The following is a 25,601-nucleotide window of genomic DNA, read 5'->3' as shown; positions in this document are numbered from 1 at the left end:
AGTTACACAAAGACTGCAGAAGGTCACTATCGTAGGAATACCTTTACCCTATTCACTTTGGTGTACAAATAGGCGTCTCTGATCTGGATCTAGTTTTTTAGTTGAAGTGACCAAAGCCAGAAATTCACTTGTCAGGATCCATTAAAATAGATAGAGAGCCCAGACTAGTTGAGCCCTCTTTCCACTGTCATATTGCTTCTGAATCTCCAGGGTGTTAGTGAACATTGAGATGAGTATATGGTGAAATTTTAATTATCTGAGCTAACTAATAGAAGGAGGAGCAATGAGATCCTAAAGTTACGATTATTAAAACTGTTAGTGTATATAGGACTGGAACATTTGATTTTTTTCTTTAACTGTACTTGCTTTTAAGAGTAATGAACTTGGTTTTTATTTTTATCATATTTCAGTTGGTGTAAAAGGAGCCCAGTAGTATAGTGGATGGCAAATGCAAATTGTTTATAGAAAAATCCATAAATTTATTTTCAAGGAATACATTACTATGTTTTGGTGTGTTTGATACATTTTGGTAACTGGTTTTCAAAGTCCATGAGCCATACTTAATAGTTAAGATATTGAGATGCTTTGTAAAAAATTGTTTTCAGTATTTCATTATTATTATCTGAAAATTATTGGAATTCCTTGGAGTTGTTTTTGATAAGCATTAACTATTCTTAAATAATTAAATATTTTGGGGGGCAGGGTTTTTTTTGACATTGGGGTTACTTTATGTAATTGTCATAGACTTCCCTGATAAATACTGAAACACATGCTTCTAAATATCTTATTTTTTATCTGTAAATTGAGAAGTGAAGGAAATATTTGATTTATCTCAGTACTGTTGGAATTTTAAAAATTGTAATAAAGTCCATTTTACTACCTGTCTTCAGGAGTCTAAGCTTTCATTTGCTTGGTTTTCCTTGACTGAAGATTTAACTGACTTATGATATTATTAGGTTCAAATGGAATAATGTACATGAAACTGCTTTGTATTATATGGATCCCATTAATCTTGTTATAAATTTTAAAAGTTATTTCTTTGTAATATAGACATGTCTTTTAGAAAATCTGGACAATACAGAAAAACAAAAACATCATTCTTTATCCTACTGCTCACACATGAGTGTTGTTGATACTTCAGTGGATATCCTTTTGGTGTTTTTTTCAATGTATGTGCCTATGAATGTATGGGATGTATTTTGTGTGGTGTTTGGGAGTGTTTGTGAATGCGTTTTTAACATGATTTACATAGTTTTATATGCTGACCTCCCTTTCATTTACCAGTAATATTTTGGGCACTTAAATTCATGATTTTAACTGGCTATCTAAAGTTCTAAGGCTATGCTGTCAGTTATTTAGCCATTCCTTTACTGAACATTTAGGCTTGTGACACTGCAGTGAATGTTGCCAGAGGGTTGCATGTTGGCAGACCTGGGTGACAATTTCAGCCTTATCACTCACTAGCTTTTTGACCATAAGCAAGCTGTAAATTCCTCTCAGTCTCATTTTTCTAAAATGGGATGTTATACATCATTGTGAGAATTAAATGAAAATTTAAACATTGCCTAGAACAGTGTCAGTTATAAATCTTAAATTTAACTTTTATTAGTTAATACTGAAGAACTGCACTTTTCCCTACCTTTTTCATTATTGCATCAGAGCCATGTTTTTTGAGTAATGTATGGTTGGCATAGTGATTGCCAAGGATGCACAGTAGATTTGATTAAAGCTATGTTGTTGTTAACATTTTAATAAGCATTTTTCCTATTAAAACATAGAGTCTTTGAAAGGGAAAAGAATTTACCTGCTGAGTATGTGTACCTGGGAATATGGCATTAAGATTATCTAGATGTAGGAAGATTTCCTCATACCATGCACTGTATGACTATGAAGTATTAATGGTAATGTTAGGTTTAGTATGTTTGTCAAATTACACATGTGTTAAACACGTACTGTTTTCTGTAATTAGGTGATAATTGGAAAGAAGCACGAAAACTCAATGTATCCACACAACATATCTTGGTACCTATGCACTTCAATGTGGAACTCTCTAAGGCCATGGTTTTCATGGATATAAGGATGCCCAAGTATGTATTACCTGTTTCATGTGATTGTAGATTTTCTTAGTAGTTATATAGCTAAGAAATGCCATGTTTCATTGATATTTTTGTAGTAAAATATATATAACAAAATTTACCATTTTTAAGTGTATCATTCAGTGGCATTAAGTACATTCACATTTTTGTCCAACCACTCCACCATATCAGCTTCACAGACTGGAATTCTACCCATTGTTAAACAATAATACCCCACTCTGTCCTCCCCCAAGTCCATGGCAGTCATCATTCTGTGTTATGTCTCTATGAATTTGACTACTCTAGGTACCTCATGTAAGTGGAATCGTACAATATTTCTCCTTTTCTGCCTGGTTTATTTCACATAGCATAAGGTCTTCATGTTGACCCATGTTGTAGTGTATGTCGGAATTTCATTTTTTTTTAAGGCCTAATTCCATTGCATGTATATATCATATATTATCCATTCATGGGTTAATGGACATTTGATTGTTGTAATAATGCTGCTGTGAACATCAGTATACAGATATCTGTTGGAGTCCCTGCTTTAAATTTTGGGGGGTGTATATCCAGAAGTGGAATTGCTGGATTATTCTATTTTTAATTTTTTGAGCAACTGTCCTGCTGTTTTCCATAGCAGTTGCACCATTTTATATTCCCATCAGCAATTCACAGGGGTTCCAAATTCTCTTACCTCTTCACCAACACTTGTTATTTTCTCCCTTTCAAAAAAATAATAGCCATCCTAACAGGTGTGAAGTAGTATTTAATTATAGTTTTGAATTGCATTTTCTAATGATTAGTGATGTTGAGCATATTTTCATGTTCTTATTGGCAATTTATATATTTCTTTAGAGAAATGTCTGTTCAGGTCCTTTGCCCACCTTTTAATTAGGTTGTTTGTGTTGTTAAGTTGGAGGTTTGGTTTTTTTAAAATATTTTCCTGGATATTAACTTCTTACCAGATAAAATGATTTGCAAATATTTTCTTTCTTCTTGTGGATTGTCTTATTTATCACTCTTGATAGCGTCCTTTGATGCACAAAAGCTATGAATTGTGATTAAGTTTAATTTATCTTTGTTGCCTGTGCTTTTGTTGTCATATCTAAGAAATTATCACCAAATCCAGTGTTTTTCCTGTATATTTTTTTCCAAAGAATTTTATACTTTTAATGCTTAGGAAACCTTTTTGAGTTAATTTTTGGATGTGTTGTAAGGTAAGGATCCAGCTTTATTCTTTTGCATGTGGATGTGTAGTTTTTTTTCAGCACCATTTGTTAAAAAGACTGGCCTTTCCCTATTGAATAGTCTTGACACCCTTGTTGAAAATCATTTGACCATATATGTGATGGTTTATTTCTGGGCTTTCTGTTCTGTTCCCTTGGTCTCTGTGTCTGTCTTCATGCCAACACTACACTGTTTTGATTCCTGTAGCATTGTAGTAACTTTTGAAATCAGGAAGCATGAGTCATCCAACATTAATCTTTTTCTATATTGATTGGGTGATTTGGGGTCCTTTGAGATTCCTTTTGAACTTTAAGATGGATATTTCTATTTTTAACAACAGGTATCATTGAGATTTTGATATGGATTGCATTGAATCTGCAAATGTTTTCAGTAGTGACATCTTAACATCAGGTCTCCCAATACATGAATACAAGATGTCTTTCCATTTACCTGTGTCCTTTAAAATTTCTTTCAGCATTATTTTGTAGTTTTCAGTGTATGTCTTTTTCTTCCTTGGTTAAGTTTATTCTTTTTGATACTATTATAAATGGAATTGTTTTCTTAATTTATTTGTTGGTTAATAGAAACTCAATTGATTTTTCCAAGTTGATTTTGTATCCTGAAACTTGGATGAATTTGTTTATTAGTTCTAACATTTTTTGTGTGTGTGGAATTGTTACAGTTTTCTACATATACGACCACTTCATGTTAGAACAGAGGCAGTTTTACTTCATCCTTTCCAATTTGGATACCTTTTTTTTTCTCTTTGTTGCCTGATTACTCTGGCTAGAATTTCCAATATTATGTTGAATACAAGTAATTTAAGTGGGCATCCTTTATTTTGATCATAGAGTAAAAGCTTCTAGTCTTTTGCATGGAGTGTGCTATGTGTGGTTTCTTCATATATGACCTTTATTATTTTGAGGTAGTTTCCTTCTATTTCTAGTTTTTGAGTGTTTTTATTATGGAAACGTGTTGCATTTTCCAGATGCTTTTTCTTCATCAGTTGAGATGATCATGTGTTATTTTGTCCCTTCATTTTGTTAATGTGGTGTATTACACTGATTTGTTTTCATATGTTGAACCATTCTTCCGTTCCAGGGTTAAATCCTGGGTGATGGGTGATGGTGTATAATCTTTTTAATATGCTGTTGAATTTTGTTTGCTCGTGTTTTTTTGGAGATTTTTGCATCAGTGTTTGTAAGGGATATTGGTCTGTAGTTTTCTTTTCTTGTATTATCTTTGTCTGGTTTTGGTATCAGAGTAATGCTGTCCTTAAAATGAGTTAGGAAGTATTCCTTTCTTTTTAGTTTCCAGGAAGAGTTTGAGAAAAATTTGTGTTAATTCTTTAAATGTTTGGTAGAACTCACTCATGAAATGTTGTGAGATTTTTGGATTACTGATTCACTCTCCATATTAGTTATAGGTCTATCTAGATTTTCTGTTCCTTCAAAATTCAGTGTTGATAGATGTGTGTTTCTAGGAATTTGTCCACTTTATTTAGGTTATCCAATTTGTTGGCATAAAATCCTTCCTTTTTCTGTAGGATTGATAGTGATATCCACACTATCATTTCTGATTTTAGTTGAGTCTTTTCTGTCTTTATCTCCATCTACCTAAAGGTTCTTTAGTTTTGTTCATCTTTTTGAAGAACAAACTCTTTTGTTGATTTTTTTCAATTATTTTTCAATTCTCTATTTTCTCTCTCTCTGCTCTAATCTGTATTTCCTTACTTCCGCTAACTTTTGGTTTAGTTTGCTCCGTTTTAGTTCTTTAAGGCATGAAGTTAGGTTGCTGATTTGAGATCTTTCTTTTTCAATGTAAGTGTTTATAGCTATAAATTTCCCTCAGCACGGTTTTTGCTGTATGCTATAAATTTTGGTATGTTGTGTTTTCATTTTCACTTGTCTCAAGATATTTTTTTATTTCCGTGGCGATTTCTTCTTTGACTCATTAACAGTAAATGTGTTAATTTCTACATATTTGGAATTTTACATTTTTCATTCTGCTGTTGATTTCCAGTTTCATTCCATTGTGATTAGAAAGGATGCTTTTTATTCAATCTTTAAAAAATTTTTGACTCTTGCTTTATGACCTAAAATTCGGTCTATCCTGGAGAATATTCTATGTGCATGTATGAAAAAATGTGTATTCTGCTGTTGATGGAGGAGTGTTTTGTTTATGTTTGTTGACAGTGTTGTTCTAGTCCTCTATTTCCGTATTGATCTTTTTTCTGGTTGTTCTATCAGTTATTGAAAGTGGGGTATTGAAGTCTCATGTTATTGTAGAGCTATTTCTTCCCTCAACTCTGTCAATATTTCATATATTTTTGAGCTCTGATGTTTGGTGCATATATGTTTCTAATTGTTATATCTTCTTGATGGAGTGACTTTTTATTAAATAATGTCTTTTGTCTCTTGTAACAGGTTTTGACCTACTGTCTGGTTTGACTGATACTATAGCCATTCCTGCTTTCTTTTGGATATTATTTGCATAGAATATCTTTCACTTTCAAACTATTTGTGTCCTTAGATCTAAAGTCAGTCTCTTGCAGACATATAGTTTGATCGTTTTTTTTTTTAAATTCATTCTGTCAATTTATATCTTTGTGAAGTTTAAACCATTATGTTTAAAATAAATACTGATGGGGAACAAATTAATTTTGTCATTTTGTTATTTACTTTCTGTATGTCTTATAGCTTATTGTCCCTTTTTTCCTCTGTATGGCCTTCGTTTGTGTTTAGTTGATTTTTTGTTCTGACATGTTTTGTTGCCCTTCTCTTTTCCACATATGCACGTTCTATAGATATTTTCTTTTTAGTTTTCATGGAGATTACCTATAACATTGTAAAGTTGACAATTTTTTAAAAATTGACACCAACTTAACTTTAATTGCATACAAAAACTCTACTATTTACTGCTCCACCCCCTCCATTTTATGTCATTGATGTCACAAGTTATATCTTTATTATATATTGTACCCATTAGCACAGATTTATATTTTCTAAATCCTGTAGAAAATAAAAGGTGAAGTTAAAATAAAAAATCACAAAAAAAATCACAATACTTGATTTTATATTTATCGTGTGTTTGCTTTTACCGAGATCTTTATATTTTACTGTTAGCTGACTGATACTTTGAGCCCAGTATCCTAAATATAGAAGTCTGTTAAATTAGACTGGACTAGTTAGCTGATTTAGTCCTAGTTTAAGACCGTAGCTAGCCCTTTCACCTTTTCTTTCCACCAGTAATTTTTCTCTCCCTTGCAAGCATTGAAACCTCAGCCACAGATCTATTTTAAAATTTAAAGAAAGACACATCTAACAGCTACCAAACAATCTAAGTGAAATTGTTACTAGAGAGGCAAGAAGAGAATACTCATATAGCAGTGCTCAAGGTTTTGTGGCTCAAGTATGGATGGAAGCGATAGTAGGAAGTAGTGATAGCCTGGTCTTTTTCCCATATGCTATGTTGCAGACCCGGTTCATACTACTTACTGTTGTCACCATGTGAAAGGAAGAGACCTAAGAGAAACCTACACGCCTTCTTTTTTTTTTTTTTTTTTTTTTTGCCTTTCAAATTATAGGACTCAATTCTCTAGAAAACATTGTGCAGTTTACTCTCATTCTCTTAGACTTCCTTATTCAAGAATATCAAACTGGGACTCTGAGTGTCTTAAAGCAGAGGAATGCCAGGAATTTGGTTTGAGAAAGAGAAGAGGAAAGAAAACCATTCTATACATTTTGCTGTTGTTTACAATCAAGCATTAGGTATAGGTTAATTTTAGACACGCTTAGGTTCTTTGGCTTCCTTCCCAAATGTCCTCCTGCCTATTTACTATTGTCTGATATTTCTTTTAAAGTTTGTCAGTATGTGAGAAAGGACAAAGATGTATGTAATTTCCTGTTGCAAACATGTTTACGAATAGATTTTTTTTCAGCATTTTATACTTAAATACGCTAGAATCTAGGATGTTACAGGGTACCAGAAAAAAGTGATATTACTCTGAGAGAAGAAATGGCTAACTTCCCTTGCTTTAGATTGCTCTAGTCTATGATTAGGGAGAATTTACCTCCAGTAATGTAGGGAATATGCATAGCCTAGCAGGAATTAAAACAGTTGGTTAAAATGTCTATATATAGACAGATAATGGAATGCAAGAGTATGAGAGATTAATCCAGTGTAACAGTCAGCAAACTTTTTCTTTAAAGGGCCAGATATTAAATGTTTTAGGCTTGAAGTTGCATTGTCTGTCACAACTACTCAACTCTGCTATATTAGCATGAAAGCAGCTATAAACAGTACATAGTAACTGGGCATAGCTGTATTCCAGTTAATACTTTATTTACAGAAATAAGCAGCAGGCTGGATTAATCCATGGCCATATTTTGCCAAACTCTGGTTCAGTGCGTTACACCCAGACGCAACGAATAAAGGCAGAAGACACCAGGAAAGCCTTCTCTACTAGTATTCTTATGATACTAAAATGGCTGTAAGTTAGGACCAGAAAATTGTGCCGAAAACAATCACAAGCAGAAACTATAATGATTTAGAAAGATGAAATCTGAGAAGGATTTGATTTTAGTTTTGTAAGTTGTGAGCAATATAAAGTGGATATGACATTATATAAAGTCCTGGAACTCTACAAGTATCAGGCAACTTCCTTTGAAGTTTGAGCTTAAAAAGTTTAAGGCAGATAAAAGGAAATCCTCTGTTATTTGGTAGGTATTATTTTGGCACCTGTCATCCTCAGGTTGTTAAGCTGGCATATTTAAAGAAATTGAAAAGTTTAGGTACATTAATGAGACAGATCTATAATATGTAACTGTTAAATTAGGATGTATGGGATTAGTTACAAATACTTAGGTTACTGGAGGTAAAAGAAAGCTTATAATTTTCTCAAGTAATTCAGGTATATTTTTAGCAGTCATTGTGTGTGATTGAAAAAGTAAGTTAAAATGCAGGGATAAAAATGGTGAACGAAAACTTATTCTCTCTTTGATGTCAGTCTCTTTTAAAATCATTATTACTTTTTAAAGACTTTCTTCATATTGCAGCAGTTTTAGTGTCACAAAAAAGTTGATAGGAAGCTACAGAGATTGTCCATACACCCCCTGCATCCACCCATGCATAGCCTTCCCCTTAACAACATCCCCCACCTAGTGGTACATTTGTTAGAATTGATAAACCGACATTTACACATCATAATTACCCAAAGTCTATAGTTTACCTTATGGTTCACTCTTGGTGTTGTACCTTGAATGGGTTTGGACAAATGCATAATATGTAGCCATAATTGTGGTATCATATAGAGTATTCTTACTGCCCTAGAAATCTTCTATTCATCCCTCCCCTGTCACACTCAAGCCCTAGCAAGCACTGATCTTTTTATTGTGTCCATAGTTTTCCCTTTTTCAGAATGTCATATAGTTGGAATTAGAGAAGAGAAAGCCTTTTCACATTGACATCTTTCACTTAGTAATATGCATTTAAGGTTCCTCCCTGTCATTTCATGACTTGAGAACTCATTTTTTTTTAGTGCTGAATAATATTCCATTATCTGATGTATCACAGTTTATCCATTACCTACTGCAGGACATCTTGGTTGCTTCCAAGTTTTGGTGATAAAATTAGAATATAAAATTTTTGTGGATAAACTTGATTCATATAAAATTATGAGTAAAGCTGTTATAAACATGCATGTGCAGGTTTTTGTGGGGACATAACTTTAAATTCCTTTGGGTAAATATCAAGGAGCACAATTGCTGGGTCATATGGTAAGAGTATCTTTAGTTTTCTAAGAAACTTCCAGACTGTCTTCCAAAGGGGCTATACCCTTTTGCATTTCAGTCAGCAGTAATTGTGAGTTCCTGCTGCTCCACATCCTTGCCATTATTTGGTGGTGTCAGTATTCCTGATTTTGGTTATTATAGTAGGTGTGTAGTACTATCTCATTATTCTTATTTTGATTTGTATTTCTCTGATTATACATAATGTGGAACATCTTTGCTTATTTGCTATCTATGTATCTTATTTGATGAGGTGTCTGTTAAGATTTTTGGTCCATTTTTCAACTAGATTGTCTTCTTATTATTCAGCTTTAAGTATTCTTTGAGAGCTCTACCCACCACCAGTACCTACCATCAGGAAACTTGCACAAGCCTCTTAGATAGCCTCATCCACCAGAGGGCAGACAGCAGAAGCAAGAAGAACTACAATCCTGCAGCCTGTGGAACAAAAACCACATTCACAGAAGGATAGACAAAATGAAAAGTCAGAGGGCTATGTACCAGATGAAGGAACAAGATAAAACCCAGAAAAATAACTAAATGAAATGGAAATAGGCAACCTTCCAGAAAAAGAATTCAGAATAATGATAGTGAAGATGATCCAAGACCTCGGAAAAAGAACAGAGGCAAAGGTCGAGAAGATGCAAGAAATGTTTAACAAAGACCTAAAAGAATTAAAGAACACTTAGAAGAATTAAAGAACAAACAAACAGAGACGAACAATACAATAACTGAAATGAAAAATACACTAGAAGGAATCAATAGCAGAATAACTGAGGCAGAAGAACGGATAAGTGACCTGGAAGACAAAATGGTGGAATTCACTGCCGTGGAACAGAATAAAGAAAAAAGAATGAAAAGAAATGAAGACAGCCTACAGCCTAAGAGACCTCTGGGACAACATTAAATGCAACAATTCGCATTATAGGGGTCCCAGAAGGAGAAGAAAGAAAGGACCTGAGAAAATATGAGAAGAGATTATAGTCAAAAACTTCCCTAACATGGGAAAGGAAATAGCCACCCAAGTCCAGGAAGCGCAGAGAGTCCCAGGCAGGATAAACCCAAGGAGAAAAATGCCGAGACACATAGTAATCAAATTGACAAAAATTAAAGACAAAGAAAAATTATTGAAAGCAGCAAGGGAAAAATGAAAAATAACATACAAGGGAACTCCAGTAAGGTTAACAGCTGATTTCTCAGCAGAAACTCTACAAGCCAGAAGGGAGTGGCATGACATATTTAAAGTGATGAAAGGGAAGACCTACAACCAAGATTACTCTACCCGGCAAGGATCTCATTCAGATTCTACGGAGAAATCAAAAGCTTTACAGACAAACAAAAGCTAAGAGAATTCAGCACCACCGAACCAGCTCTACAACAAATGCTAAAGGAACTTCTCTAAGTGGGTAACACAAGAGAAGAAAAGGACTTACAATAACAAACCCATAACAATTAAGAAAATGGTAATAGGAACATACATAACGATAATTACCTTAAACGTGAATGGATTTAATGCTTCAAACAAAAGACACAGGTTTGCTGAAGGGATACAAAAACAAGACCCATATATATGCTGTGTACAAGAGACCCACTTCAGACCTAGGGACACATAAAGACTGAAAGGGGATGGAAAAAGATATTCCATGCAAATGGAAATCAAAAGAAAGCTGGAGTAGCAATACTCTTATCAGATAAGATAGACTTTAAAATAAAGAATGTTACAAGAGACAAGGAAGGACACTACATAATGATGAAGGGATCAATCCAAGAAGAAGATATAATAATTATAAATATATATACACACAACACAGGAGCATCTCAATATATGAGGCAACTGCTAATAGCTATAAAAGAGGAAATAGACAGTAGCACAATTATAGTGGGGGACTTTAACACCTCAGTTACACCAATGGACAGATCATCCAAACAGAAAATTAATAAGGAAACACAAGCTTTAAATGACACAGTAGACCAGATGGATTTAATTGATATTTATAGGACATTCCATCCAAAACCAGCAGATTACACTTTCTTCTCAAGTGTGCACGGAACATTCTCCAGGTTAGATCATATCTTGGGTCACAAATCAGCCTCAGTAAATTTAAGAAAATTGAAATCAAATCAATTATCTTTTCTGACCACAACACTATGAGATTAGAAATAATTACAGGGAAAGAAATGTAAAAAACAGAAACACATGGAGGCTAAAGAATATGTTACTAAATAACCAAGAGATCACTGAAGAAACCAAAGAGGAAGTCAAGAAATACCTAGAGACAAATTACAATGAAAACACGACGATCCAAAACCTATGGGATGCAGCAAAAGGAGTTCTAACAGGGAAGTTTATAGCAATACAAGCCTACCTCAAGAAACAAGCAAAATCTCAAACAATCAAACCTTACACCTAAAGGAACCAGAGAAAGAAGAACAATCAAAACCCAAAGTTAACAGAAGTAGAGAAATCATAAAGATCAGAGCAGAAGTAAATGAAATAGAAACCGATTAGCAAAGATCAATAAAACTAAAAGCTGGTTCTTTGAGAAGATAAAACAAAATTGATAAACAATTAGCCAGACTCATCAAGACAAAGAAGGAGAGGACTCAAATCAATAAAATTAGAAATGAAAAAGGAGAAGTTACAACAGACACCGCAGAAATCCAAACCTTCCTAAGAGATTACTAAAAGCAACTCAATGCCAATAAAATGGACAACCTGGAAGAAATGAACAAATTCTTAGAAAGGTATAACCTTCCAAGACTGAACCAGGAAGAAACAGAAAATATGAACAGACCAATCACAAGTAATGCAATTGAAACTGTGATTAAAAATCTTGCAACAAACAAAAGCCCAGGACCAGATGGCTTCACAGGTGAATTCTATCAACCATTTAGAGAAGAGCCAACACCCATCCTTCTCAAAGGCTTCCAAAAAATTGCAGAGGAAGGAACACTCCCAAACTCATTCTATTCTATGAGGCCACCATCACCCTGATACCAAAAAGCAGACAAGATCCTAGAAAAAAAGAGAATTACAGACCAATATCACTGATGAATATAGATGCAAAAATCCTCAACAAAATACTAGCAAACAGAATCCAACAACACATTAAAAGGATCATACCCCATCATCAAGTAGGATTTATCCCAGAGATGCAAGGATTCTTCATCATACACAAATTAATCAATGTGACACACCATATTAACAAACGGAAGAATAAAAACCATATGATCATCTCAGTAGATGAAGAGAAAGCTTTTGACAAAATTCAACACCCAGTTATGATAAAAACTCTACAGAAAGTAGGCATAGAAGGAACCTACCTCAACATAATAAAGGCCATACATGAGAAACCCACAGCAAACCTCATTCTCAATGGTGAAAAACTGAAAGCATTTACTCTGAGATCAGGAGCAAGACAAGGATGTCCACTCTCGCCACTATTATTCAACATAGTTTTGGAAGTTCTAGCCATGGCAATCAGAGAAGAAAAAGAAATAAAAGGAATACAAATTAGAAAAGAGGAAGTAAAACTATCACTGTTTGCAGATGACATAATACTATACATAGAGAATCCTAAAGATGCCACCAGAAAACTACTAGAGCTAATCAATTAATTTGGTAAAGTTGCAGTATACAAAATTAATGCACAGAAATCTCTTGCATTCCTATACACTCATGATGAAAAATCTGAAAGAGAAATTAAGGAAACACTCCCATTTACCATTGCAACAAAAAGAATAAAATACCTAGGAATAAAGCTACCTAGGGAGAAAAAGGACCTGTATGCAGAAAACTATAAGACACTGATGAAAGAAATTAAAGATGATTCAAACAGTTGGAGAGATATACAATGTTCTTGGATTGGAATACTCAATATTGTGAAAATGACCATACTACCCAAAGCAATCTACAGATTCAATGCAATCCTTATCAAATTACCAATGGCATTTTTTACAGAACTAGAACAAAAAATATTAAAATTTGTAATGGAGACACAAAAGACCCCGAATAGCCAAAGCAGTCTTGAGGGAAAAAAACGGAGCTGGAGGAATCAGACTCCCTGACTTCAGACTATACTACAAAGCCACGGTGATCAAGACACTATGGTACTGGCACTAAAACAGAAATATAGATCAATGGAACAGGATAGAAAGCCCAGAGATAAACCTACGCGCCTATGGCCACCTAATCTGTGACAAGGGAGGCAAGGATATACAGTGGAGAAAAGACAGTCTCTTCAATAAGTGGTGCTGGGAAAACTGGACAGCTACATGTAAAAGAATGAAATTAGAACACTCCCTAACACCATACACAAAAATAAACTCAAAATGGATTAGAGAGCTACATGTAAGACTGGGCACTGTAAAACTCTTAGAGGAAAAATTAGGAAGAACACTCTTTGACATAAATCACAGCAAGATCTTTTTTGATCCACCTCCTAGAGTAATGGAAATAAAAACAAAAATAAACAAGTGGGACCTAATGAAACTTAAAAGCTTTTGCACAGCAAAGGAAACCTGAAAGAAGATGAAAAGACAACCCTCAGAATGGGAGAAAGTATTTGCAAATGAGTCATCAGACAAAGGATTAATCTCCAAAATATATAAACAGCTCATGCAGCTCAATATTAAAAAAGAAACAACCCAATCCAAAAATGGGCAGAAGACCTAAATAGACATTTCTCCAAAGAAGACATACAGATGGCCAAGAAGCACATGAAAAGTTGGTCAACATCACTAATCATTAGAGAAATGAAAATCAAAACTACAATGAGGTATCACCTCACACCAGTTAGGATGGCCATCATCAGAAAATCTACAAACAACAAATGCTGGACAGGGTGTGGAGAAAAGGGAACCCTCTTGCACTATTGGTGGGAATGTAAATTGATACAGCCACTATGGAGGACAGTATGGAGGTTCCTTAAAAAACTAAAAATCGAATTACCATATGACCCAGCAATCCCACTACTGGGCATATACCCAGAGAAAACCATAATTCAGAAAGATACATGCACCCCAATGTTCATTGCAGCACTATTTACAATAGCCAGGTCATGGAAGCAACCTAAATGCCCATTGACAGACGACTTGATAAAGAAGATGTGGTACATATATACGGTGGAATATTACTCAGCCATTAAAAGGAACGAAATTGGGTCATTTGTAGAGACGTGGATGGATCTAGAGACTGTCATACAGAGTGAAGTAAGTCAGAAAGAGAAAAACAAATATCGTATATTAACGTATATATGTGGAACCTAGAAAAATGGTACAGGTGAGCCGTTTTGCAGGGCAGAAGTAAAGACCCAGATGTAGAGAACAAACGTATGGACACCAAAGGGGGAAAGTGGCGGGGGGTGGGGATGGGATGAATTGGGAGATTGGGATTGACATGTATACACTGATGTGTATAAAATGGGTAACTAATAAGAACCTGCTATATAAGAAAATAAACTTAAAAAATTTTTTTTTGAACTTTTTGGATAATAGTCCTTTATGAGTTCTATCTTTTGCAAATATTTTCTCCCACTCTGTGGCTTGTCTTCTAAATCTCTTGGCATTGTCTTTTGTAGAGCAGAAGTTTTTAATTTTTTTGGCCCCGGCATGTGGGGTCTTAGTTCCCCGAACAGGGATCAAACCTGTGCCCTCTGCAGTGGAAGTGTGGTGTCTTAACCACTGGACTGCCAGGGAAGTCCCAGAAGTTTATAATTTTAACCAAATCCAGTTTATGAATTATTTTTTTCATAAATTGTGCCTTTGTGTTGTATCTAAAAAGTGATCATCTAAAAAGTATCTAAAAAGGTCATCTAAGTTTTCTTTGATTTATCTTTTTGGAGTTTTATAGTATTGCGTTTTAAATTTAGGTCTGTGATCCACTTTGTATTAGCTTTTGTGAAGGGTGTAAGGCCTGTCTGAATTAATTTTTGCATGTGGATATTCATTTATTCCAGCACCATTTGTTGAAGAGAATGTCTTTGCTCCATTATTTTGCCTTTGCTCCTTTGTCAGCGATTCAGTAGACTGTATTTATGGAGGTCTGTATCTGCACTCTCTGTTCTGTTCCATTGTTCTCTTCCATTGATCTGTTTGTCTATTCTTTTGCCAATAGCACAGCATCTTGCTTACTGTAGCTTTACAGTAAGTCTTGAGTCAGGGAATATCAACCCTCCAACCTTGCTCTTCTTCAGTATTACGTTGGCTATTCTGGGTCTTCTGCCCCTCCATTTAAACTTTAGAATCAGTTTGTCAATATCCATTAAATTACTTGATGGGATTTTGATTGTGATTGCATGGAATCTATATAGATCAGTTTGGGATGAGCTGACATCTTGACAGATTGAATCTTCCTACCCTTAAATGTGGAATATTTCTTCATTTATTTAGTTCTTAATATATTATCAGAGTTTTACAGTTTTCCTCATACAGATCTTGTATTTATTTTGTTAGATTTATACCTAAGTATTACTTTCTTGGGGTGCTAATGTAAATGGTATTGTATTTTTAATTTTAGATTATACTTGTCCATTGTTGGTATATAAGAAAGTAATTCACTATTACATATTAACCTCATATCCTACAACTTTGCTGTATTGGCTTATTAATTTCAGGAATTTTTTTCTAGATAATTTACATAGATGATCGTGTCATCTGTGAACAAAGACAGTTTTATGTCTTCTTTATCAATCTGTATGCTTTTTGTTTTCTTTTCTTGGCTTACTGCATTTAAGGACTTCCAGTGTGATGTTGAAATGGAGTGGTGAGAGGGATATCTTTGTTTTGCACCTAATCTTAGTGGGAAAACATTGAGTTTCTCACTGTTAAGTATGATGTTAGTTGTAAGTTTTTCAAAGATATTCGTCATCAAATTGAGGTAGTTCTTCTTTGTTCTAGTTTACTGTGAGTTCTTATGGTGAATGGGTATTGGATTTTGTTACATGCATCTACTTATATGATTTTGATTTTTCATTCAGATCTGATTTCTAAACCTGGTTTTAAATATATAATCTCTTGGACAAGTTATTTGTACCTGCCAACCTTAGTTTCCTGATAGGAACCATGTACATATGTACACATTTCTTTCTTATAAGAAACAGCGAGCAGAAATAGGTTGTCTCCCTCCTATTAGGTTGTGAGAATTATTTATGATAATGCATATCAAGTGTTTTCCTTAATGCCTGTCTGTAGTAAACACTTCATAAATAGTGATTGTCAATTGGCATTGGCAAAATAGCAGAGGTATAGTAAACATAATAATAATAGAAAATAAGCCTTTGAAAAATAATGATGTTAGTTCAGCTGATGAGATTGGTTAATAAGGTAAAATGATGGGAATTTGACTGTAGATTGTGAGATAATTTGTCCCATGGACTGTGTAGATAATATTTAGTACTTAAAATCACATTTTATTATTCTTAGATAATTTAAGATGAACAGTCATCTTTTTATAATGATTTCTGTCTTTTTGAAACAGATTCAAGATTTTTGGAAACTTACCACTGATTTCTTTACGAATCTCAGATAAAAAACTGCAAGGGATATTGGAATTGATTGAAAGCATCCCAAAACCCCCACCTGCAACTGAAGTAAATGTCCCTGTCAAACCATTTCAGGTAATGTATTTTCAAAATTAATGAAAGCACGAGTTAAAAAAGAAAATTCCACAAACAGTATTTGTAACAGCCACAGAAATTTTGGGTAAAACAATTCAATTCATTGTGAATAGACTTTTTAAATTACATACTGAAAGACAGAATGATGAAATAGTAAAAGGTGCAAATAGTAAACAAAAGAATGAAATAATAAGTCTACCTTTCTTCACTTTTCCAGTCCCTCTCCTCAATGGTTAACTACTGCTTCTCTAGTTTTTTGAAAATGTTTATAGCACATACTAATACACACACATAGAAACATGCATGTCTCTGTGTGTATACGTATGATTATAACAGTTCTGATTAACTGATTATAACAGTTCTGCAATTTGTATTTAGCCTTGAAATTGTAAAAGCACTTCTTTAAATCTACATTTTACAAATTAACTTTCTAATTCAGGCTGGATTTTTTTCCAGTTAATTCAGATTGAGGTGTGTGTGTGTGTGTGTGTGTGTGTGTGTGTGTGTGTGTGTGTGTGTGTGTGTGTGTTGTCAGAATTGTCTTAGAACGTATAATAAAAGTCTGTGTGCTAACTGACAGTGAATTAACTTTCCTTCCAGATTCAAAGATCCACTTCTTTGGGAACATCACAGATTTCACAGAAAAAGTTTTCTTCTTTGGAAATTCCATGTGTTGAAGATGGTAAAATGAAACTACTTTAGGAAATTTTCCTTGTTATAAATATATTATGAAAAAAATTTTGAGACCACATAAAAACTTTCAGGCAATAGCAGATATTTGCATATTATCCACAAAATTTCACTAAAATTCCTTTAAAACAGTGTAATTTGGATGTTCCTTAAAGTTGCTTTTGCAGTGGGATTTTTTTTGGTATATAAAAGTTGAACCCCATAATCACAGGGACCACTAGCAAATTAATCATCTTTATCCTTTGTGATCTAAGAGACCCCATGAAACTTTGTGTCTAATTTATAATGTGTTACTTAGCTTTTGGAGATCTTCATTATAGTAATTTTTTTTTTTACACTTCCTTTTTTGTTATTAAAGGAAAAAAAAATCAAGCCTTAATACCTTCATTAACGTATGAAAACTGGTAAATACTTTGTTATGAAATACATGCTTTTTTGGCTGCATTAGAAAGAAAAATAAATGTATTTTTCTATTTTTAAAACTTTAAAAATTGTAAATGTTAAACAACAGAAATTGCCATGTTGATCCTCAATTTTCTAGAGAATGTTTTCCTTTCTGTGTAGTGACCAGGGTGGGTGGGGAGGGGGAGGAAATGTTGTTTGTGAGATCATCTACCCTAAAATTCAATTTTATGTTCTTAGGGATATACTTAGATGATTTTAGTTTCCTTTAAACCTTCTTTTAATGGTTTTACTAGATTTTGGGTCCATTTAAATAGCATGTTGTAGAAATTTACTATCATATATATATTCCTATATAGTCATACATACGTGAAGTAGTGCTTGATCTTAGTTTCTCCATTCAAATTTTAGGGCCTGCCTTCTACTTTTAATATTGCAGTGTTTGTAACTAAGTCCTGTTTACCTGTTTCCAGGTAGAGTGAGCATATTAGTGTGTTCCTTTCAGTATTCATCATGTATGTAATAATTGGCATTGGCATTTGCTATGAAATTTTCTTTAGCAGTTTTTAGTATCTTGATTTTAAAGATGATGTTCATTAAGCTAAAGATTGTATTTTGTAATTTTCCATACATTTTGTTGTTAAGAATGTTATTTTTTCACATGTAATCTTTACATTCTTTTCTATTTATTTTTGACCTTACATTCAATTTTTTGAAATAGTGTTCATATTTATTTCAGAAAAATTATTAGAATGTTATTATTAAATCAGTCATTTTGATTATTGACTTAAATGTTCTATGGTATTTAGATTCAGATGAGGAGTTTTTTGATGCCCCATGTAGTCCCTTGGAAGAGCCTCTTCAACCTCCATCTAGAATTAAAAGTCCTCAACAAGAAAAGCTTCAAAAGCCAGATTGTTCAAAAAATATGACTGAATATAAAATAAGATTTGAAGTGCCAGAGGTATGCATTGTATGTACTATGGTAAAATTAATATGGCTTATTTAAATTGTCAGTCATTTCTACTATTCACAGCTCATTTATATAGTCTCATTACTAATAGACAGTGTTGTTTTCATCCTATTTAAACTCAATCCAGATGTTACCTTGTGGTTCTCCCTCCCCTTTCTTAATTAATTAATCTTAAGATTAATTTCCTTAATCAATAATTAAAGGTTTGGCCACCCTCACCTTTTGAGAGGGACCACATTCTGCCTGTGGAATGTGTATCTCTCTAAATAAATCTGCTTTCACTTAAAAAAAAGAATTAAGAGTTTAGAGGTATTGTTGTTATTCAGTATATATTTATTGAAAATAATTTGTACAATGTGTGTATTGTATATGTGTGTGTATAAAATCTCTCCTAAATTTAAATATGTGTCATTTATACTACACGTATACCTCACATATCCATATATAGCCACCATCAATATAAACAATTTTTTTGTTTTAGGTAGTCGTAGTTTCTTTTTTCTTTCTTTTCCAGGTTTTGATTCAATTCTGTCACCTTGTTGGAGATTGTGAACTACCTGTGGTAGAAATTAATGTCTTGGGATTGGGCACAGTCATTGAGCTTCGAACATTTGATTTGAAAGCAAATGCCTTTTTGAAAGAGGTCTGCTTAAAATGCCCAGAATATTTTGGTAAGAATCTCTGTTTTAAAAAACTAAATTAATTAATTTTACTGTTTGATTACCTTCTGGAGATAAATTCTCTAGGTGCTTAGTCAGTACATATGATAAAATATTATCAAAGAAATGTGTTAGTCTTCAACTTTCATATTATACTTTGGAATCTTAAGGTGTAGACTAGAGAGAAAATGAAGACAATTTTTCTCATTAAGGAAAATGGTTTAATTTTAAGTCTACTTAACTGAATACTAAAATACTGAATAAGTTTCCTGTTGATACTGTAACAATTTACCACAGATTTATTAAAGTTCTGTATATCAGATGTCTGACACAAGTCTCAGTGTGAAAAAATCAAGCTGTCAACAGGACTTCTTTTTTGGAGGCTGTAGGGGAATATCTATTTTCTTGCTCACTCAGGTGTTGGCAGAATTTAGTTTTATATGGTTTAAGTCTGTTTTCTTGCTGCCTATAAGGTGAGGATTGGCCTTAGCTCCTACAGGCCTCTCTAGGTCCTTGCACTAATTTTTTTTTATATCCCAGAACCATTATGGGGTGTTAGATCCTTCTCATGCTGTAATCTCTCTAACCTTTTCTTCTACCTTTTTCTTCCACTCTAAAAAACTAAGGTAATTAGATTTGGTGCATTTGGACAATTGAGGATAATTTCCCCTTAATCTTAACCTTAATCATCTCTGTAATGTTACATTTACCATATGAAATAACATATTCTCAGGTTTAGGGGGATTAGAGCATGGACATCCTTGTGGGAGGGGTGTGTAAATATTCTGCCTACCACAAACAATTTATATCCCAAATCCTAACATATAAATTATATGATATCTTAGAAAATGTTTCTGTTTGCTTTGGCAGGCTTTTAGAAGAGTTTTTTGTTTTTTTTTCCCTCCTTTACATTTTGAGGTTTTTCCTTGAAACATAATTCTGAATGGTTCATGAATTCCATCAGAATATTAAGAAAAACTATTCACTTCCAATTGGGGTGCTTTTTATTTCTTTTTCTTGCCTAATTGCTTTGGCTAGGACTTCCAATACTATGTTGAACAAAAGTGGCAAAGTCAGCATCCTTCTCTTCTTGATCTTAGAGGAAAAGCTTTCAGCTTTTCACTGTTGAGTAGTATATTAGCTGTGGGCTTGTCATAGATGGCCTATTATTATGATGATACGTTTCCTCTATTCCCACTTTGTAGAAAGCTTTTATATTAAATGGATGTTGAATTTTGTCAAATGCTTTTTCTGCATCTATTGAGATGATCATATGATTTTTATCCTTCATTTTGTTAACATGGTGTATCATGTTGATTGATTTGTGGATGTTGAACTGCAACATCCTTGGAACAAATTCCACTAGATCTTGGTGTTTGAGCCTTTTAATATAGTATCGAATTTGGTTTGGTAATATTTTGTTGAGGATTTTTGCATCTGTATTCATCAGGAATATTGGCCTGATGAATATTCTTTTCTTGTGGCGTCCTTGTCTGGTTTTGGTATCAGGGTAATGCTGGCCTCGTAAAATAAGTTTGCAGATGTTTCCTCCTCTTCTATTTTTTTGGGAAGAGTTTCAGAAGGATTGGTATTAATTCTTTTTAAATGTTTGATAGAATTCACCAGTGAAGCCATCTATTCCTGGACTTTTTTTTGTTGGGAGGTTTTGATTCGATCTCCTTAGGACTTATTGCTCTATTCAGACTTCTTATTTGTTCATGATTCTGTCTTGGAAGGTTGTATGCTTCTAGAAATTTATCCATTTCTTCTAGGTTGTCCAATTCGTTAACATATAAAAATATCCATGCTAGTCTCTTATGATCCTTTAAATTTCTGTGGTATCATGTGTCACATCTCCTTTTTCATAACTGATAATATTTATTTGAGCCCTCTCTCTTTTTCATGGTGAATCTAGCTAAAGATTTGTCAATTTTGTCTTTTCAAAGAATCAGCTCTTTAGTTTAATTGATCTTTGCTGCTGTCTTTTGGTTTCTATTTCATTTATTTCTCCTCTCTTCTTTGTTATTTTTTACTTCTAACTTTGGGTTTTGTTCTTTTTTTTGCCTAATTTCTTGATGTGTAAACAGTAATTTTGTTTATTTGAGGTTTTTCTTGTTTCTTAAAGTAGACATCCATGCTTTTCTCTTTTAGAACTGCTTTTGCTGCATCCCGTAAATTTTGGTATGTTGTATTTCTTTTTTTTTTTTTTTTTGGCTGCGTTGGGTGTTCGTTGCTGTGTGTGGGCTTTGTCCAGCTGCGGCGAGTGGGGGCTACCCTTCCTTGTGTTGTGCAGGCTTCTCACTGCCGTGGCCTCTCCCACTGCGGGGCGTGGGCTCTAGGCATGTGGGCTTCAGCAGTTGTGGCTCATGGGCCCAGTAGTCGTGGCTCACGGGCTCTAGAGCACAGGCTCAGTAGCTGTGGCACACGGGCCTAGCTGCTCTGCGGCAGGTGGGATCCCCCCTGGACCAGGGCACGAACCCACGTCCCCTGCATTGGCAGGCGAATTCCCAACCACTGAGCCACCAGGGAAGCCCCCTGGTATGTTGTATTTCTATTTCCATTTGTCTCAAGGTATTTTTTAATTTCTCTTTTGATTTATTAATTGACCCAATAGTAAAACTGTCACTATTGCAGAAGACACGATATTATATGTACAAAAACTCTAAAGACTCCACCAAAAAAACTGTTGGAACTAATCAACAAATTCATTAAAGTTGCAGGATACAAAGTCAACATACTAAAATCTGTTGCATTTTTATACACTAATAACAAACTATCAGGAAAGAGAAATTAAGAATACAACACCATTTACAATTGACTCAAAAAGGACAAAGTACCTAGGAATAAATTTAACTGAGGAGGTAAAAGACCTATCCACTGAAAGCTATAAGACATTGATGAAAGAAATTGAAAAAAACACAAATAAACAGAAAGATATTCTGTGCCTCATGGGTTGGAATAATTAATGCTGTTAAAATGTATATCCTACCTAAGGCAGTTTACAAATTCCATGCAGTCTCTATGAAAATACCAATGACATTTTTCACAGAACTAGAACAAGAAACTCTGACATTTGTGTGGAACCGTGGGAGACCCGAATAGCCAAAACAATCTTGAGAAAGAAGAACAAAGCTGGAGACATCATGAGCCCTGATTTCTAACTATATTACAAAGCAATAGTAATCAAAACAGTATGGTACTGGCATAAAAACAGACACATCAATTAGTGGAACAGGATAGAGAGCCCAGAAATAAGCCCACATATCTGTGATCAATTAATTTATGACAAAAGAGCCAAGAATATATGTTTAGGAAAGGGTAACTTTTCAATAAATGATGCTGGTAAAACTGGACAGCCACATGCAAAAGAATGAAAATGGACTACTGTCTTACACCATAAATAAAAATTAACTCATAATGAATTAAAGATGTGAATGTAAGACCTAAAACCATAAAACTCCTAGAAGAATACATAAGCAGTAAGCTTCTTGAGATTGGTCTTTGTGATGATTATTTTGGTTCTGATTCCCAAAAGGGAACAAAAACAAAAATAAACAAATGTGACTACATCAAACTAAAAAGCTTCTGCGCAGCACAGGAAACCGTCAACTAAATGAAAAGCCAGTCTATGAAATAGTGTTATGTAATTGCAATTCGTATATCTGATATAAGGTGTTAATATCTAAAATAATATAAAAAACTCATACAACTCAATAGGGAAAAAAACAAACAAACAAAAATGGACAGAGGATCTGAATAGGCATTTTTTCCAAACAAGACATACAACTAGCCAACAGGTTCACGAAAAGATGCTCAACTCACTAATCATCAGGGTAATGCAAATCAAAACCATGAGATATAACCTCATACCTGTTAGAATGGCTATTATCAAAAAAACAAGCAATAGAAAGTGTTGGTGAGGATGTGGGAAAAGGGAACCCTTGTGCTTTGTTGATGAGAATGTAAATTGGTGCAGACACTATGGAAACTAGTATTAAAAGTTCCTCAAAAAGTTAAAAATAGAATTACCATCTGATCTGGCAATTCCACTTCTGAGTATTTATTTGAAGAAAGCAAAAACACTCAATAAGATATGTGCACCCTCATGTTCATTGCAGCATTACTGACAATAGCCAAGATATGGAAGCAACCTAAGTGTCCATTAATGGGTGAATGGATAAAGATGTGCTGTCTGTTGGGTTGGCCAAAAAAATTCATTCGGGTTTTTCCATAAGAGCTTATGGAAAAACCCAAACGAAGTTTTTGGCCAGCCCAGTAGATACCATCGAATGCTACTCAGCCATTAAAAGGAATGAAATCTTGCCATTTGTGACAACATGAATGGACCTTGAAGGCATTATGCTAAGTGAAATAAGTCAGAGAAAGATAAATATGGTATGATCTTGCTTATATGTGGAATCTAAAAAAAAAAAAACCAACCAAGGTAGTACAGAGAACAGATTGGTCGTTGCCATAGGTGGGGGGGTGGTGGTGCAGAAAATGGGTGAAGGGGGTCCAGAGACACAAACTTCCAGTTATAAAGTAAGTCATAGAGATGTAAAGTACAGCATGGTGACTGTAGTTAATAATACTGTTTTGCATATTTGAAAGTTGCTGAAAGAGCAAATCTTAAAAGTACTCATCACAAGAAGAAGAATTTCTAAGTAAGTGTGAGGACAGATGTTAACTAAACTTATTGTGGTGATCATTTCACAATGTATATTAATATGGAGTCACGTTGTACACCCGGAACTAATATAATGTTTTATGTCATTTATACCTCAATTAAAGGAAAAGACTAACTATTCACTAGTTTAATTTCATTATATTCCTTTTTAGCATAAGAACATTATTATGTGTAGAGATGACATTAAAACTATTTTAATAGACTTTATTTTTAGAGCAGTTTTTCATTCACTGCACAGTTGAGCAGATGATAGATTTAACGTATATCCCCTGCACCTACACAGGCATAGCCTCTCACATTATAAATATTCTCCACCAGAGTGATACATTTGTTGCAGTTGATGAACCTACATTGACACACTACACCCAAATTCTATAGTTTACTTGGTTCAGCTTGGTGGTGTGCATTCTAAGGGATTTGAACAAATGTATAATGACATGTATCCAATATTACAGTATCGTACACAGTAGTTTCACTGCCCTAAAAGCCCTCTGTGATCCATCTATTCATCCTTTCCTGTCATCCCTCAATCCCTGGCAACCACTCATCTTTTTACTTTGTCCATAGTTTTGCCTTCTCCAGAAAGTCATATAGTTGGAATTATATAGTATCTAGCTTTTCCAGACTGGCTTCTTTCAGTTACTAATATGTATTTAAGTTATCTCTATGTCTTTTCATGACTTGATAATTCATTTCTTCTTAGCACTTAATACACTGTGTGATGTACCACAGTTTACCCATTCAGGTACCAGAGGGTGTGTTGGTTGCTTCCAAGTTTTGCCAGTTCTGAGTAAATGTGCAGTAAACATCCATATGCCGGTTTTTGTGTGGACATAAGTTTTCAGTTTCTTTGGATAAATACCAAGGAGCACAACTGTTGAGTCTAATATAAGTGTATGTTTAGTTTTATAAGAAGCTCTCGAACATTCTCCAAAGTGGCTGTACCTTTTAGCATCCTCATCAGTAATGAAGAGAGTTCCTGTTGCTCCATATCCTCACTAGTGTTTGGTGTCAATGGCCTGAATTTTGAGCATCCTAATAAGGTGTGTAGTGTATCTTACTGTTGTTTTAATTTCATTTCCTTGATGATAACATGTAGAACATCTTTTCATATGTTTATTTGCCATCTGTATATCTTCTCTGGTGAGGTCTCTGTTAAATTCTTTGGCCTATTTTTTAAATTGTATTGTTTGTTTCCTTGTTGAATTTAAAGAATTCTTTGTATATTTTGGATAACAGTCCTTTATCATATGTGTCTTTTGCAAATATTTTCTTCCAGTCTGTGGCTTGTCTTTTCATTCTCTTATAGTCTTTTGCAGAGAAGAATTTTTATTTCTAATGAAGTCCAGTTTATTGATTCTTCCTTTCCTTGATCATGCCTTTGGTGTTGGATCCTAAAAAGTCATTACCGGGCTTCTCTGGTGGCGCAGTGGTTGAGAGTCTGCCTGCTGATGCAGGGGACACGGGTTTGTGCCCCGGTCCG

General features: G+C 34.1%; 1 protein-coding gene across 3 annotated transcripts in view; it reads left to right on the top strand.

Moving 5' to 3' along the window:
* Window positions 1–25,601, top strand: part of VPS13A (vacuolar protein sorting 13 homolog A) — a 237,350-nt gene that overhangs the window by 72,502 nt on the left and 139,247 nt on the right. For all 3 annotated transcript variants that reach the window (XR_003432630.1, XR_003432629.1, XM_027105654.1), the window contains exons 22-26: window positions 1,970–2,087; window positions 16,569–16,707; window positions 17,308–17,389; window positions 18,609–18,763; window positions 19,287–19,443. Coding sequence is in view for 1 of the 3 variants with exons in the window: in XM_027105654.1 (XP_026961455.1) it covers window positions 1,970–2,087; window positions 16,569–16,707; window positions 17,308–17,389; window positions 18,609–18,763; window positions 19,287–19,443 (651 nt within the window). In the remaining 2 variants the exon portion in view is untranslated. The remainder of the gene's footprint in view (window positions 1–1,969; window positions 2,088–16,568; window positions 16,708–17,307; window positions 17,390–18,608; window positions 18,764–19,286; window positions 19,444–25,601) is intronic.

The sequence above is a fragment of the Aethalodelphis obliquidens genome, unplaced genomic scaffold (assembly GCF_003676395.1).
Source record: "Aethalodelphis obliquidens isolate GAN/ISIS:26980383/991018 unplaced genomic scaffold, ASM367639v1 scaffold7, whole genome shotgun sequence".
Lineage (NCBI taxonomy): Eukaryota > Metazoa > Chordata > Mammalia > Artiodactyla > Delphinidae > Aethalodelphis > Aethalodelphis obliquidens.
The sequence above is the reverse complement of the archived record's forward strand: the minus strand, read 5'-3'. Positions and strand labels throughout refer to the sequence as shown.